This window comes from Dermacentor variabilis, chromosome 6 (genome assembly GCF_050947875.1).
Source record: "Dermacentor variabilis isolate Ectoservices chromosome 6, ASM5094787v1, whole genome shotgun sequence".
In the NCBI taxonomy this organism is placed as follows: Eukaryota; Metazoa; Arthropoda; class Arachnida; order Ixodida; family Ixodidae; genus Dermacentor; species Dermacentor variabilis.
Window position 1 is genome coordinate 8435343 of NC_134573.1, and position 17192 is coordinate 8452534.

Consider the following 17192-nt stretch of genomic DNA (forward strand, 5'->3'; position numbering starts at 1 on the left):
TTTTGATATTGTTGACGTTCATTGAAGATAGGCACATACCCAGCGTTACATATCAAGTGACATAAGTTGGCGTGAAAGCGGTTGATTGAAGGGAGGCAAATAGCCAGTGTTGCATACCAGGCCACCCAAGTTGGCGCGAAAAAGATTCATTGAAGAGAGGCGCATACCCAGCGTCACATATCAAGTGACATAAGTTGGCGTGAAACAAGTTGATTGAAGGGAGGTACATAGCCAGTGTTGCATACCAGGCCTCACAAGTTGGCGTGAATGAGGTTCATTGAAGAGAGGCACATACCCAGCGTCACATATCAAGCGACATACGTTGGCGTGAAACCGGTTGATTGAAGGGAGGCACATAGCCAGCGTTGCATACCAGGCCTCACAAGTTGGCGTGAATGAGGTTCATTGAAGAGAGGCACATACCCAGCGTCACATATCAAGTGACATAAGTTGGCGTGAAACCGGTTGATTGAAGGGAGGCACATAGCCAGCGTTGCATACCAGGCCATCCAAGTTTGCGCGAAAAAGGTTCATTGAAGAGAGGCACATACCCAGCGTCACATATCAAGCGACATATGTTGGCGTGGAACAGGTTGATTGAAGGGAGGCACATTGCCAGTGTTGCATACCAGGCCTCACAAGTTGGCGTGAATGAGGTTCATTGAAGAGAGGCACATACCCCGCGTCACATATCAAGCGACATACGTTGGCGTGAAACCGGTTGATTGAAGGGAGGCACATAGCCAGCGTTGCATACCAGGCCACCCAAGTTGGCGCGAAAGAGGTTCATTGAAGGGAGGCACATACCCAGCGTCACATATCAAGCGACATATGTCGGCGTGAAACAGGTTGATTGAAGGGAGGCACATAGCCAGCGTTGCATACCAGGCCACCCAAGTTGGCGCGAAAGAGGTTCATTGAAGGGAGGCACATACCCAGCGTCACATATCAAGCGACATATGTTGGCGTGAAACAGGTTGATTGAAGGGAGGCACATAGCCAGCGTTGCATACCAGGCCACCCAAGTTGGCGTGAACGACGTTCATTGAAGAGAGGCACATACCCAGAGTCACATATGGCCTAGGACACGAGACAGCACGCCTACGTGCTGGCGGGCTAGTTGGTTAAGCATGATTTCAAAGACGGCGCCGAATAAAACAACACACGAAGAAGGGGGACACGAGACAGCACGCCTACGTGCTGTCTCGTGTCCCCCTTCTTCGTGTGTTGTTTTATTCGGCGCCGTCTTTGAAATCATGCTTAACCAACTAGCCCGCCAACACATGCTCAGTCGCTGGGTATGTGCCTCTCTTCAATGTACCTCTTTCATGCCAACTTGGGTGACCTGGTATGCAAGACTGGCTATGGGCCTCTCTTCAATCAACCTGTTTCACGCCAACTTAGGTCACTTGATATCTGCTACTGGGTATGTGTCGCTACGGTTCTATCTGCTTGTCAATAAAAGGAAAATCTTAGACGTAGATTGGTATACGAAGACTGAACAAATGCGATTTTCTGCAAGCTGTGGACTGCGAAATGTTTTATATTCAGCCGTTTGTATGACTACCGTTAAATTATGGGGAGTTCAGAGCTCCATCGGAGAGCTTGTTGATTGGAACGTTTAATTTAACGCATTATCTTTGGAAATCACATCAGCAGGCATCGCCTAGGTGTCTATTACTAACATTGATGTAAGTCGTATTATAGTTAGGGTTTATTATTACGAGAAAATTCCTTTGCTTACTGACTATTCGCATGCGCTGCTATATATAAATTGCCGTTTTTTGTCGTGCGAGGGAGATAACCTGTAACTGGCACACGAGACTGCCTCAGTCTCTTCTATAATGAAAGTAAATATAACAGCACTTTCATGTTTCAGTTTCGTGTATGCATGCAGCATGTGTCGACGTAGGCTTACGTGTAGACTTCACACCGTGTGGGGTGCTGCGCAACCTTGACACCAACAAAGGAGCTCGAGCATTGTTGCTGCGCCCGTGTCAGAGTTTGCGCTGCCTGCAGGCATGGGATCGTACAAGCACGATCGCATTGTTTGTCAGCTTCTATATCACTCCCAGCAAAGTGGTCAATGTAATTGTTCTTACGGCTCAATAATGTTGGTAAAATTAGCTGTACAACCAATAACTTGATTGAGCAAAAAAGCGCCAACCGGGAAGCTCATCGATATCAAATACCTTTTAATATTGCTGTTAAGAGAAATCGTGGAATAGAACTCTCGTGGGGTGTAGACGTCGTATAGGTGCTGCAAACAGTGGCGCTTTGTTCGGCAAGGACAGCCGCTCTCCGCTGCGTGACGAGATAATCTCATGCCTCACTTTGACGCTTAATTCTTTTTAAAATGACGAACATCAGCGAGCTACTCGTTCCTTGACTTAAAAAACCAATAAGCGGACCGTCTTGCGTCTTCTTAGTCCCATCTTTAGCGCAGCTCGCTTTCCAATGCTTTTAAAACGTTGCTGCATCCTAGCTTCAAGCAGCACTAATGCAATGATTTGCGCATTTTGGAACCATCACACAAGTGGGTTTCTGTGTTGGCCTCTGCGCTGAACGGTGTCCCTACGTGTCGCAGGCAACCCGGTGGTGTGCGACCGGCGGATGTGCTGGCTGGCGCGGCTGGTGCCCCGTCAGTGCCTTAGCAGGGACTGCCAGCGCTCGCCCGCCGACTACCGGCACCTGGACGGGTGGTGCAACGCGCCGCCGCCCTTGGCCGGCCGCCACCTGACGCACGTGGACTGCGACGCGCTCGCCTGCGGCACACAGTGCGACCACGGGGACCAAGACAATAGCCTGAGCCCCTTCTGGTGATCCCCTTCCCGGACAGGCCGAGGGCGCAGCGACCTACATGATTCCGCAGGGGTTGGGTGCACAACACAACCACGCGACGCGTCGTCTGCTTCAAAGGTGGCGCTTCTGCACTCGTGCGCTGACTGTGCCTGGTAGATTATTACAACGAGAAGGCGGAGGGGCACTCGCAGGAAAGTAGACATGGTTTGGAGAACAGTTGTGAGCCTCTCAGAACAAGCAGCGTTTCATCGACGCCTACGGTACACGAGCTAGCCTGAGTAGGCGCTACCTAAAAGAGGAAAAAAGTGCCGTGTCAAGGACACGTTCATCTTCTGAGGCTCCAAGCGTCCGTTTTCTTTTGTGAGTTTAGCTGCACCGCAGAAAGTCCGAGCGAACGATCACAGATTTACGTATTTTCCCATGCATCCTCTCGCATCAATAAAACGCCTTCCGGAACCGGGATGCATAAGCGGACACGTTCTTTCTAAGTGCACATCCTCCGAGTCTATCTGTGCTGCCCTGTTAACGTTGCCCTCAGCACGACACAAATGTTGGGTGGCGGAGCATGCAGGGACAAATAGCGTCCGCTGCTGTGCGCAGTTCTATTCTTCATTCTTTTATTTAAGGGGAGGCGGAGTCGGGTTGGAGGTTGTTTTATTTTGTCATCCAAGTGTACATGACGGCGGCAGCCGGGAGCAAACTGCGGCGTTTACGTGCTAGCGGTCACTATGCAACTGTTAACCGTGTTTCGGTCAATCAATGGAAGCGTTTATACAAGAAAGTTTGGATTCAGCGCTCACAAATCAAAATACACAATGCTTATGTATACAATGCATAATTTTGCACACAACGAAAAAAAAAAACGCCTGTGAGAGGACACAAAACGTTGGCAGTATGAAAACAATTTTTCTTCCTTTTTTTTACAAGACAACCTTTTCTTAGGCTGGATCTAGATTTAATAAATTGTCTAAGTAGCCCTTGAAATCATGCTTCTGGAAGACAAATGTTTACTTGGGATAAATTATTAAGATAGCGAGGCAATCTATATCCTAATGTGTGCAGACTATTCGTTCACTATGTGCTAAGTTTCCAAGGATATCGGCTGCGGGTTTCATATGCCTGTTCTCGTTTTTGTAAATAAGTCAGTGTTATTGCACTTTCGCCGACAGCCGGCGATGTCGAATGTGAGAACATTTTTAATTCAACCTTTGCATCTGTATTTACAGCAGAACCTACAACTCACCCTCTTTACTCACGTACTAATACAACAAGTGCTATGCCAACCATTACCTTTTTCACAGATGCTATTTCATTGTTAATTGATAGCGTTAAACTCACATCGTCAGCCGGTGTGGATAACAATAATTCGAAACTGTCAAAGAATAATGAACATGTCCCCAAGGCGTTCCTATGTCTGTCGTTCTCGCAGTCACACCGAACTGGAAATATTGACTGGAAAGTGGGAAAGCTTGTTACCATTCACAAAACAGGTGACATGAATTGCCCACTTAATTATCGCCCCATATCATTAAGTAGTGTGCCCCGTAAGCTCACGCAACACGTCATGTACACAGAAAACATGAAATTTCTTTACCTGAATAAATACTTTCCTTCTTCGCATCATCGGTTAAGCAAAAGTTTTTTCCTGCGAAACACAACTGGCCATCTGCCTGCATGATATTAACACCAACTTATATTCTAACCTCCAAATCGACACGATATTTTTAGATATTGCAAAAACGTTCGACAAGGTACCACACCAACGTCTGTTACTAAAACTCTCTAGTGAACCTTAAGCCCGCGATCTTACGGTGGACCGAAGCGTTCCTCACAAATCTTAGTTCATTACCAACCGCGCATCTAACCCCTTACTCAGTGACTTCCAGTGTACTGGCAGGATGAGTTCTGGGGCCCCAACTATTCTTGATGTATATAATAACGACTTACCCTTTCAAGTCTCGTGAAAACTTCGGTTGTTAGCAGCCGGCTGCGTCATTTATCGAACAATTTCTATCACAACTAATCGAGACTTTCTTCAGGAGAACATTAACTGTTCACAGCAATGGTGCGACCCTTGGTTAATAAAACTTAATCCTAAGAAATGCAAATTAATGGTACCCTCTCGTCGGCGCGATTGATTTCCTTACAAATACACAATAACATTCCTGTGTGTGCTGCGCAGCCGTACAAGTACCTAGGTGTCTCTATATCTAACGACTTATCCTGGCGCAAACACCTCACTAACACCATTTCTTCTGCTAGCAAGTCACTCTGTTTTCTGGGGCGTCATCTAACACATGTGCCCAAACCAGTTAGATTACTGGTCTACTAGTCAATAGTCCGACAGAAACTGGAACATGCATCCTCCATATGGAATCCGCACCAAACGTCAAACGTTTCTCATCAATGCTCTCGAAGTCAAACGAGTTACGACTGGCCTACCAGTCAATCGTCCGATCGAAATTAGAATATGCATCCGTCATATGGAACCTGCACCAAACATATCTCATCAATGCACTAGAAGCCAAACCGGTTACGCTACTGGCCTACCAGTCAACAGTCCGACTGAAATTGGAATATGCATCCGCCATGTGGAATGTGAATCCGCATAATCACATAATGAACGATGTATACGCATAGAAGCCAATCAAACTAGCATGGCGCAGGCAATTGCTGAGCTTAAGACAGCGCAGGAGTCGTTTTCTGGTGCAATTGTGGAAATAAAGGAGCGCCTAGATGCAGTCGAAGAGCAAACTGCTGTGTTTGAAAACTGGGAGCAAGAAATGACAGCCACGCGCCGGGAACTTCGGCGTGTGCAAGATGACTCCTTCGCGGCCCATTCGCGATTAGACGACGCAGAAGATCGGTTGCGACGTGATAATTTATTATTCTTTGGAATAGCCGATGACGCGTCAGAGACAAAGAGTCAGTCCGAAGAAAAAATTGTTACGTTTGCTTCTGACAAGCTGGAGATGTGCTTATAAGCATACCAAATAGCGCGTGTCCACCGAATCGGTCGTTTTACACGGGAAAAAATAGACCAATAATTGTCAAGTTTTGTGCGTCCAAAACCAAGGAGGTTGTTCTTTCTAAACGAACCTTGCTCAAAGATGACGAGGTTAGCATAAGTGAAGACTTTTCACCTGCGACGCGATTGGCTCGTAAAAAACTACTGGAATTCGGCAAGGCACTTAACATGAAGTTCAAACTGCGCCACAACAAACTTCTCATTGATAATAAATGTTACATCTATAACTCTGTCGAAGACAAGGTGCATGAACAGAGTTCTAGTCCTAATGCACCCAGGGCTGAAAAGCCGTCCTTAAAATCAACTCGGTCGGGTAAAGTGTACTCTGGCAATGGCTAGGACAGGATGAGGGGAGGTGACCCGACAGTTGGTGCGTCTGTACTATTTACTAATATACGTAGTTTCTACCCCAAAAAAGATAACTTAAATGCGTTAATTAATGACTGTAATGATGATCTTGTCGTACTAACGGAAACCTGGCTTTCTAGCCGTATATCTGATTCGGAGTTATTTCAGTGTAACAAAAAATTTAATGTTTATCGTCGTGACCGCACTGATAGAATGGGTGGAGGTGTTGTCATTGCCATTATTGAAAACGTTGAATCTTATCCTATTCATATTATTAGCAATATAGAAATAGTGTGGTGTTGTATTACTCTTAATTTTAAAAAACTGATCTTCGGTGCTTGCTACCGTCCCCCTACCTCGGGTCACACTTTTTGTGCAGATTTTCATGATTGTTTAAACCAGATTGTTGTGCTCTTCCCTGGTGTACCACTTTTTATTCTAGGTGACTTTAACTTTCCCACGATCAGATGGTCCCAGTTGGGTCCCTTTTCAGAACTAACATGCGTGGACGCGGTCAAATTTCTTAACACATGTACTGATTTTCACCTATCACAGATTGTTCAGTTACCGACACGTGTAACACCCACTACTTCGTCCTTACTCGATCTCGTCCTCACATCTGCTCCTGATATGACGTCACTCGTTACTCATGTGCCTGGATTAAGTGACCATGATGTTCTTCATTTTACATTGTCTATTCCATCTACACGTGCACAAGAACGGCTCAAACAAATACGGGACTACAACTGTGGCAATTACGATGCTATTAACATTGAACTTTCCTCCTTCCTTGACAACTTAATTTCAACCTACAATGAGCAGTCCGTCGAAGAACTTTGGAATTCTTTTAGAACAAAAGTAGTTGATCTAACTAACAAATTTATTCCTTTACGAGCTGTTTACGACAACACTAACGCTCCCTGGTACAACAGATATCTCAAGCGGTTATCGAACAAAAAAGCAGGCTGTTTCGTAGTGCGAAAAAATCGCCTAACCCAGAGAGATGGGCTGTATACAAAGCTGCTTCTACGGCATATTCAGAGGCACTGAAAACGGTGAAATTTACCTTTTTCCATTCAACACTTCCGTCCTTACTCAAAACTAACCCTAAACGCTTTTGGAATACAATGAAAAGCAGCAATAACAACGACGTATCTCTCAATAACAATCGTGAACCAGTTCCGAAGCATCTTTGCGCCTCAATCTTTAATGACACCTTTACAAACTTGTTCTGGGACCCAATATTCGCTTTTCCTTCGTATCCGAGAGCACATCTTACAGCAATGGATCCCATCATGCTTGACCCAGCCGGCATTCGTGCTATTATTAACAGACTAAAACGATCATCTTCATGTGGTCGGGATGGCATCAACGCTAAATTCTTGCAAAACACTAATGAGTACAGCTCTATCATTCTGAATTACATTTTCACCAAATCGCTCAACGATGGATGCTTGCCCAAGGATTGAAAGTAGCCAAGGTCGTGCCTTTCTACAAGTCTGGTGACGCACACAACCCAAGCGATTATCGTGCGATATCACTAACATCTGTTCCCTGCAAAATATTAGAGCATGTCATATTTACCCACTTAGTTAACTTCTTGGAGTCGAATAACTTTTTTCATCCATCCCAGCATGGTTTTCGTAAACATTTTTCCTGTGAAACATAGCTACTAACATTTACTAATGACCTTCACGCGTTCCGTGACGTCGGCCTCATCACTGATTGCATATACTTGGATTTTGCGAAAGCCTTTGATAGTGTAAACCATGAGCTCCTTATACTAAAACTAACCAACCTAAACATTGACCCTTTAGTACTGCACTGGATACGCGACTTTCTTTCTAACCAGACTCAATTCGTCACGGTGAATGGAACCGATTCCATGGAGGCACTTGATTCCTCCGGAGTGCCACAGGGTTCAGTTTTAGGCCCATTACTATTTTTGATTTATATTAATGATTTACCTACTAGCATCGCTTCTTCTGTCTGTCTTTTTGCTGATGATTGTGTTATCTACCGCAACATTTCTAATTACACTGACACAATTATCCTTCAAAGTGACCTAAATAATATTTCTGCTTGGTGTCAAACGTGGAAAATGAAGCTTAACATTCTTAAATGTAAATCAATGAGAGTATCGCGTAATAACATGCCTTGCCCAAACTATCTTCTTCACAGCACGGCGTTAGAATCCGTAACTACCTATAAATACCTCGGTGTACATATTACTAATGACCTTTCATGGAAGTACCACATCGAACACGTAACATCAAAGGCCAATCGCATGCTTGGTTACCCGAAAAGAAACCTCTCTCGCACCTTCATCACTCAAGCGACAGTTATATATCACTTATGTCCGATCTAATCTCGAATATGCATCGTCAATCTGGGACCCTGGCCTTGCAACTCTTACCAATAACTTGGAGGCAATGCAGAATCGCTCGCACGTTTTATCCTAAGTAACTATCATCGAACTTCCAGCGTAACTAACATGAAATCGATACCTAATCTGCCCCCGCTTGAAAATAGACGGAAACTATCTCGACTTGCATTGTTTCATAAGATATATCATCATAATCATGTTCTTAGGACCCGTCTGATTAAACCGCCTAATTTTGTATCATCTCGACTTGATCACAACCATAAAGTCCATGTCCCTCACCAAAACACTGCAACATACTCGCACTCTTTCCTGCCCAAAACCAGCCTCGACTGGAACAATCTTCCCGCCTCATTAGTTAACATTACCAACTGTGACCATTTTCGTGAAGCTCTTTCCACCGGAATTTAACGCATTCCAACATTTTTTTTCTTCTCTATGTTGGTTGGAAACTTCATCTTTTAGTGTCTCAATCGGTTGCAATGGTATACTCTTGTCGTAATCATTGTACAAGCCTTGCATGACAGTGTGAATTTTCGTTATTAGAAATTACATTCGTTCTCATATTTTGAAATTTTTTAATTGTGTATGTGCAAATAACTGTATTTATGTTGAATGATTGACCCCCTCCCCTCTATAATGCTTGTATGCCTTGAGGGTACAATAAATAAGTAAATCAGAAGAATAAGAATGGGCTGGGGTGCGTTTGGCAGGCATTCTCAGATCATGAACAGCAGGTTGCCATTATCCCTCAAGAGAAAAGTATATAATAGCTGTGTCTTACCAGTACTCACCTACGGGGCAGAAACCTGGAGGCTTACGAAAAGGGTTCTACTCAAATTGAGGACGACGCAACGAGCTATGGAAAGAAGAATGATAGGTGTAACGTTAAGGGATAAGAAAAGAGCAGATTGGGTGAGGGAACAAACGCGAGTTAATGACATCTTAGTTGAAATCAAGAAAAAGAAATGGGCATGCGCAGGAAAATGTAATGAGGAGGGAAAATAACCGATGGTCATTAAGGGTTACGGACTGCATCCCAAGGGAAGGGAAGCGTAGCAGGGGGCGGCAGAAAGTTAGGTGGGCGGATGAGATTAAGAAGTTTCCAGGCATGGCATGGCCACAATTAGTACATGACCGGGGTTGTTGAAGAAGTATGGGAGAGGCCTTTGCCCTGCAGTGGGCGTAACCAGGCTGCTGCTGATGATGATGTTGATGATGATGATGATGTGGAATGTGCACCAAGCGTATCTCACCAATCCGCTCAAAACCAAACCGGTTAAGCTACTGACCTACCAGTCAATAGTCCGACTGAAACTGGAATATGCATCCGCCATATGGGATGTGCACCAAGCGTATCTCACCAATGTGCTCAAAACCAAACCGGTTAAGCTACTGGCCTACCATTCAATAGTCGAACCAAAATTGGAATATGCATCCGCCATATGGAATGTGCACGAAGCGTATCTCACCAATGCGCTCAAAACCAAACCGGTTAAACTACTGGCCTACCAGTCAATAGTCCGACTGAAACTGCAATACGCATCCACCATATCTAATCTGCACCAAAAGTATCTCACCAATGCACTCGAAGCCAAACCGGTTAAACTACTTACCTACCGGTCACTAGTTCAACCGAAAGTGGAATATTGTCGCAGCCTAGAGAAGATGGGAAAGCCGGCGTAGAGGACGTATGGAAGCACTTTATCAGAGCAGTCAACGCGACGTCGTCGTCGTCTCTGTTTTTTTCACTCGCGCGCTACTTCAGCGTCGTTCTTATCGCCTGGCACATACCCGCGGCGACCATATAGGATGTGGCATTTGCCCCCCCCCCCTTTGAAAAAAGAGGCATCGTTCCGATGCACCAACGTCCGAAGGCTGTGCACAGACGGTGCAAAGTTGAGGTCATGAGGAAATGTATGGCTTCATAAGAAGCACATGCACCACCTCGATGTTGTGTTGGCAGCGGCAGGAAAGTGGGGGCCCCCGGCCAGCGAACGCGCGGCGAGCGCCGGCGCAGTGAAGGAGACTCAGAGCTAACTGCTCCTGATGAAAACCGGAACGAAGACTCAGCCGACCCGCGGCCGTTTATTACTAATAAAGGCTTCACACGCCAGATGACACCTCCAGATTGGCCCAAGCTCGTCACATGACAGAAGGGGGGTGCGCCATCTAGCTAAACAACTATAAAACGTACATGTACGATAACACAGAGATCTGACAGGGGGCGACACTATACTACATCATCCCCCCTGGAAACAAAGTAAGCATACAGTGAAACGCGCACACAGGACGCGCACTTAATTCCAAAGGCAATTTCAGTTCGTTCCCCCCCACGTTCACACACGCGCACCAGTCGCACACAAAGCACGCACTTAAGTCCACAACAAATTCAATCCGTCCCCGCCCAAGTTCACACACACGCGCACCAGTCTTGTGCACCAAAACACAGGCAGTCACTCAAACAAAGTCCAACAAGGAACACGGCACAAAACTCACTGCACCGCAACAAGGAACACATTTTACCTGTGTGAACGAAAAATGTGAACTGCCTCCTAAATGTCACAGCGAGGCCCCTAGCCGTGGCATTTCGAAGACGGCAAAACGCTCTACATTCAAGAAACATAATCGTCAAGCCACGGAGGCCGTTTTTTGACACGATGAGGACGCGTGCGTACCTCAGAAGAACTTTGGGGGTTGCGACGCGTTTCGGTCGACTTTAAAGACTCAGTCGTCCCACTACTATTTCCTTCCCCCTGGTTGGAAAATTGAATGTGGTTGTCGCTCAAAGCTGGAGAGGGTTGCCCAGGAAGCTCCTCTCGAAGTCCCAACAAGTCCTGGGATGCTACCGATTCCCCCACGGAATCAGAAACGATTGCTGACTGTGTAGACTCGGAAGCGATACCGTCAGATGCACTACTTAAGTGATGCCTATGAAAGGACGATGTCACGCCAGACGAGTCATCGGAATGACTATCCAGGTTTGAATACGAGTACAAAAAATCTTTATCAGTTGTGGACAATGTACTATGTTTTGAATTATCTACTATTGTGGTTAACTTAGACGCATTCCACGTCTTCCCATCACTGAGTACAAAAGAGGATGGTCCTACCTGGGCCCTTACTGTACGAGGCATACTGTACTTAAAAAATCCTTTCTTGGCAAGTTTTACTTTGACGGTGTCTCCCACCTTGATTCGAGTTGCCTGAGCACCTCTACGTTTGTCTACATACTGTTTAGTTTGCCGCTGTTTCTGCGAGACTCTCTCGCGAACTTGTGGAAGAAAACTGTCCTGAACCGTTATGTGCTTATGCAACCTGAAGTTGCTAATATCTATCTTTGAACGAGGTTGACGACCATGAAGTAGGAAAGCTGGGGAGAGACCCGTTGTAGCATGTGGTGTAATCCTATAAGAACCCAAGAATTCTGAAATGCTTTTCGAAGCATCTCGACCTTCAAGCCTGGCTACCTGCAGGTGTTCCTTAATGACTCGGTTGAACCTTTCTATTTGACCATTTCCCTGAGGATAATAGTTGGAGGAGAAAAAATGAGCGATTCCTTTTTCCTTTAGGTAATCTTGGAATTGTTTTGAGACAACCTGTGGACCATTGTCTGTAACTATAGAGTCTGGCAACCCTTCACGGCTGAAAGCCCAATCAAGAAGCTTAATGACATCATCTGTGGAGATGGAATTAGTACCAAGTACTTCTGGCCACTTTGAGTAGTAATCAGCAAGGGTGACTAGATACCTAGGGTAGGACGTGTTTAATGGGCCAATGATGTCCATTCCCAATTTCTGCCAAGGCCCGTTCGGCCATTCGACTGGTTATAATGGAGCTACATGAGGCTTTGCAGACTTGTCTGCCAGCTTATATACATGACAATGCTTTACATACTGTTCAAGACTGCTATCCATCTGGGGCCACCAATAGCGTTCACGAAGAAGCTGCTTAATACGTACTATGCCCTGATGATTTTCATGTGCCAGCTGTAGAAATGTAGGTATTAGGACACTGGGTATTACCACACGATCACCACGCATGAGTAATCCGTCTACAAAGGACAATTCTTCATTTACATGAAAGTAAGCTATTAAAGCATTGTCTATGTTTTTCTTAGAAGGCCAACCTTCTGCTAGGCATTCACTGACCTTCTGAAGCGTCTCATCTGTACTCGTTGCAAGTTGCACTGTTTCCTTGTCAACGACTAATGTGACTAAGGATACTGTTTCTTCCTCCTGAACTTCATTCTGTGAATCCTTTACTGGAAGTCTAGACAAGGCATCAGCGACTAGGTTTTCTGATCCTTTGCAATATTCAATCTGAAAGTTGTAATACAGGAGCCTGGCTGACCATCTTGAAATGCGAAGAGGTCGACGACCTGAGTCGCCAGCGGACAGTAATGCAACTACTGCTTGATGGTCAGTTCGAAGAGTGAACCGTCTACCACAGAGGTAAACATGCCATTTTTCACATGCGAATAGACATGCTAGCGCTTCACGCTCTCCTACAGAATACTTTCGTTCAGCTACAGACAAAGTTCTAGATGCAAAAGCTACAGTTTCTAGCTTAGAACCATACGGTTGCTGTAACACAGCACCAACACCAACATCAGATGCATCAGTCGTGACTACCACAGGCAATTCAGGGTTGAAAATCTTAATGACAGGGGAACATGTAAGGCGAGCTTTCAACTGATTGAAGCTACGTTGTGCATCATCAGACCAAGCAAAATTTTGCCCTTGCCTGAGCATGAGGCGAAGCGGTTCTACAAGTTCTGCATAATGATAAATGAACTTGGCATAGTAACCAGCTAATCCTAAGAAGTATTGCAATGACTTAATATCTGTAGGAGCAGGCGCATTCAGGATTGCTTTTACCTTGCTTTCTGTAGGCGAAATGCCTTCAGCTGAAATTTTATGGCCCAGAAAAGTCAGTTCCCTCACAGAGAAGACACATTTTTCAACCAGTTTCATACCACTGTTTGAAATGCAAAGCAAGACTTCTCTTAAATTAGCATCATGCTCAGGTTTCGTCCGACCCCATACCAAAATGTCATCAAGGTAACAGACAACATTCTTACAATTCTGCAAGATTTGTGACATCATTTTCTGAAACACTGCTGGTGCGGATGCCAAGCCAAAACAGACACGCTTGAACCTGAATAAGCCTTCATGAGTTATGAATGTAGTGAGATCTCTACAACCTTCTTCCAGTAACAGCTGGTGGTAAGCAGATGCTGGATCCAGCTTGGAAAAATATGTGGCACCATGAAACATTTGCAATAACTCTTCTACGTGCGGCAAAGGATACCCATCAATGACAATTGCCTTATTCGGTTCCCGGAGATCAACACAGAGCCGGATGGATCCATCCTTTTTGCGCACGACGACGAGTGGAGACACCCATTCAGAAGCCTCGACGCGCTCGATGACGTCGCAGTCCTTGAGACGTCGCAGTTCATTTGTCACCTGGTCACGGAAAGCCAGGGGTAGTCTGCGCAACTTTGAAGATACTGGTTTCATACCTTGCTGCCGATGTATTCGGTGCACGAAGTTTTTGACGAGTCCCAACTCGCCACTGAAGAGGTGATCAAACCCCGGAGGCACACCTGTGGGGCTCTGTACTGGAGGAAGCGAAGCCAGGCAGCATGTCAGCGACGTACCGTCGATTTGTATCCCCAAGCGCTGGATGGCGTCAAGACCCAGCAGTGATGTTCCTGTAGACGTTACATGGAACATGACTGAGCACGATCTTTGAAGAAACTGGACAGTGGCTTGGAAAAAGCCTTGAATGTCGATGCGTTGCTTGGAGAAATTCCTCAAGTCCACTGCTGTTTTTGACAGTCTGTGCTGTCGACTAAAGTGCTTTCCAAAATCCTCGGCCGTCATCAATGAGACAGACGCTCCTGTGTCCACGAGCAGCCGCATGGCGACGTCGTTAACCACGACCGGGATTTGTAAATCCCTTTTAGCGTCCAAAGTGCTCACCGTCAAGACAGACGCGGACGGCTGTCCTGCGGAAGTTGAAGACAACGTCTCTGCGGAAGAGACGTGCTGAACAGTACGGGTTTTTCGGCATCCTGATGCAAAATGGCCCAACGTGTGGCAGGCGTTGCACCGCCGGTTCCTTGCGGGGCAATTCCTGTACGTTGCAATATGCTTCGTGCTGCCACACCGGTCGCATGAACTACGGTCGAAATTAGGGTCCTTTTTCGCATCCTGTGCTTCATTGCGGGTCCCGGAGGAGCCTCGCGGAAAATGTCGATCATCTGGGCGGCCTCTTGGAAGACGTCGGCCATCTTGGCGGCTCCTCGGAAGAAGTCGGCCATCTTCATGGCCTCCCGGACTACGTCGGCCATCTTGGCGGCTCCCCGAAAGAAGTCGGCCATCGTCATGGCCTCCCGGACTACGTCGGCCATCTTGGCCCGTCGACGGAACGCCAAGTTGAGATGCCTCAATTCTTCGTACATTTTCAGAGCCGAACGCGCGGTTCGCTCGATGCAAGGCTTCTAACGAGCGTCCAATTTCTTCGGCCTTGTCCAGGGACAGGGTTTCGCCATGAGCTAATAACTTTTCGCGAACGCTGGCGTTCGCTACCCCATGTATTATTTGGTCTCGGACGCGCTCATTGTACGTTGTGCCGAAGTTGCACTGTACCGTCTTCTCCTTCAATGCGGTCACGAATTCCAGGAATCCTTCTCCCTCGAACTGCCTTCGACTGGTGAATTCGTGCCTCTCCGCCAGAACATTTGTTGACGCGGCGAACAGCCGGTCAAGCCGCTGCAAGAGTTTCTGGAACTCTGACGCTGGCGGGACCGCATCACTTGACGTCGACTGCCTTGCTGCTTCGCTTGACGGTGACGCTGCGCCGGTTAACTGCCTAGCTGCTTCCTGCTCCTCGTCTGCAAAGTACTTTCGTTGTCCCTCACGCCCGAGAGCGCTGACGAGCGCGGACGCTCGTCGCGCGTCCGTCCAGTCGCCACCACCGGCCGCTTCGAGGTGGGCCTGAAAAATTTTTTTCCATCAATACCATGGAATTAACGGTGGCCCGGGCAATACAAGAAAAACGGGAAGGTTCGCCGTAAAGGAAGCCATGCCCGGCAGCGTGCAGGGGACAGTGCAGAAGACAAGCCGGAGTTCGAGTAGAATGGAGCAGGGTGGAACAAAGGGGGCGAGAAGGCCTAAGCTCGCAAGCCTCGCGACGCCAAGTGCGTCGGCGGCGTTTGCAGGCCGTGCAGACACGTAAGGGACGCTTCACTTACGAAGCTCGTTGGTTTCCCGGGGCTTCGGTCGGAACCGCAGCGGGAATCCCATCCTCGTCGCCAAAAGATGTGTCGGCAGCGGCAGGAACGTGGGGGCCCTCGGCCAGCGAACGCGCGGCGAGCGCCGGCGCAGTGAAGGAGACTCAGAGCTAACTGCTCCTGATGAAAACCGGAACGGACACTCAGCCGACCCGCGGCCGTTTATTACTAATAAAGGCATCACAGGCCAGATGACACCTCCAGATTGGCCCAAGCTCGTCACATGACAGAAGGGGGGTGCGCCATCTAGCTAAACAACTATAAAACATACATGTACGATAACACAGAGATCTGACAGGGGGCGACACTATCCTACACTCGGGCAGATGCCGCCGGCGTTTGGAGCAGTTATGGCTGTCGGGGACAACTTCATAATTAACATCGCTGATGCGGCGCAGAACTGTGTACGGGCCGAAGTATCTTCGCAGGAGCTTTTCAGACAGCCCCCGCCGACGAATCGGAGTCCAGACCCACACCTGGTCACCGACGTTACACGTGACGGGTCTGCGTCGAAGATTGTAGTGTCGGGCATCGTATTCCTGTTGTTCTTTGATTCGCAAACGCGCAAGCTGCCTGGCTTCCTCTGCGCATTGCGTAAACTCCTCGGCACCAGTCTCGTCGTCACCGCACTCGTGCGGCAGCATTGCGTCCAACATGGTTGTCACTTCGCGCCCGTAAACGAGGTTGAAAGGCGTCACGCGTGTTGTCTCTTGGCGAGCCGTGTTATATGCAAATGTAACATATGGCAAAATCTCGTCCCAGTTCTTGTGGTCGACGTCGATGTACATACTCATCATGTCTGCCAGAGTCTTATTCAGACGTTCTGTCAGCCCATTGGTTTGGGGATGGTAAGCCGTGGTCTTTCGGTGAGTGGTACCACTTAGTCGCAACACGGTATCCAGAAGCGCAGCCGTGAACGCAGATCCTCTGTCTGTTATGACCACTGCGGGAGCGCCATGCCTTAGGACGATGGCTTCGACAAAAAATCGCGCTGCTTCGGCTGGTGTTCCACGTTGGATAGCACCTGTTTCGGCGTATCGCGTAAGATAATCCGTGACGACGATTATCCATCTATTTCCGGCAGTAGACAGTGGAAACGGACCTAAAAGGTCCATGCCAATTTGTTCGAACGGCGCTTGCGGTATCTGAACAGGATGCAGCAGTCCAGCTGGCTTGCCGGGTAGGGCTTTGCGGCGCTGGCAATCCAGGCATGTCTGTGTGTAACGTTTCACGATCGACGCAAGTCTCGGCCAATAGTACTTTACCCTAATTCTTGCCAATGTCCGAGTGTATCCCAAGTGACCAGCGGTGGGCTCGTTGTGACAGGC

At 47.3% G+C, this 17192-nt stretch overlaps 1 protein-coding gene across 3 annotated transcripts in view; it reads left to right on the forward strand.

Moving 5' to 3' along the window:
* The window catches only part of LOC142584603 (uncharacterized), a 229822-nt gene extending 226560 nt beyond the window's left edge, over positions 1-3262 (forward strand). For 2 of the 3 annotated variants that reach the window (XM_075694734.1, XM_075694735.1), the window contains one exon: positions 2588-3262. In XM_075694734.1, the coding sequence (XP_075550849.1) occupies positions 2588-2823 (236 nt within the window). In that variant the 3' untranslated portion in view covers positions 2824-3262. The remainder of the gene's footprint in view (positions 1-2587) is intronic. The other variant, XM_075694736.1, reaches the window with a different exon arrangement.
* Positions 3263-17192: the final 13930 nt, after the last annotated feature.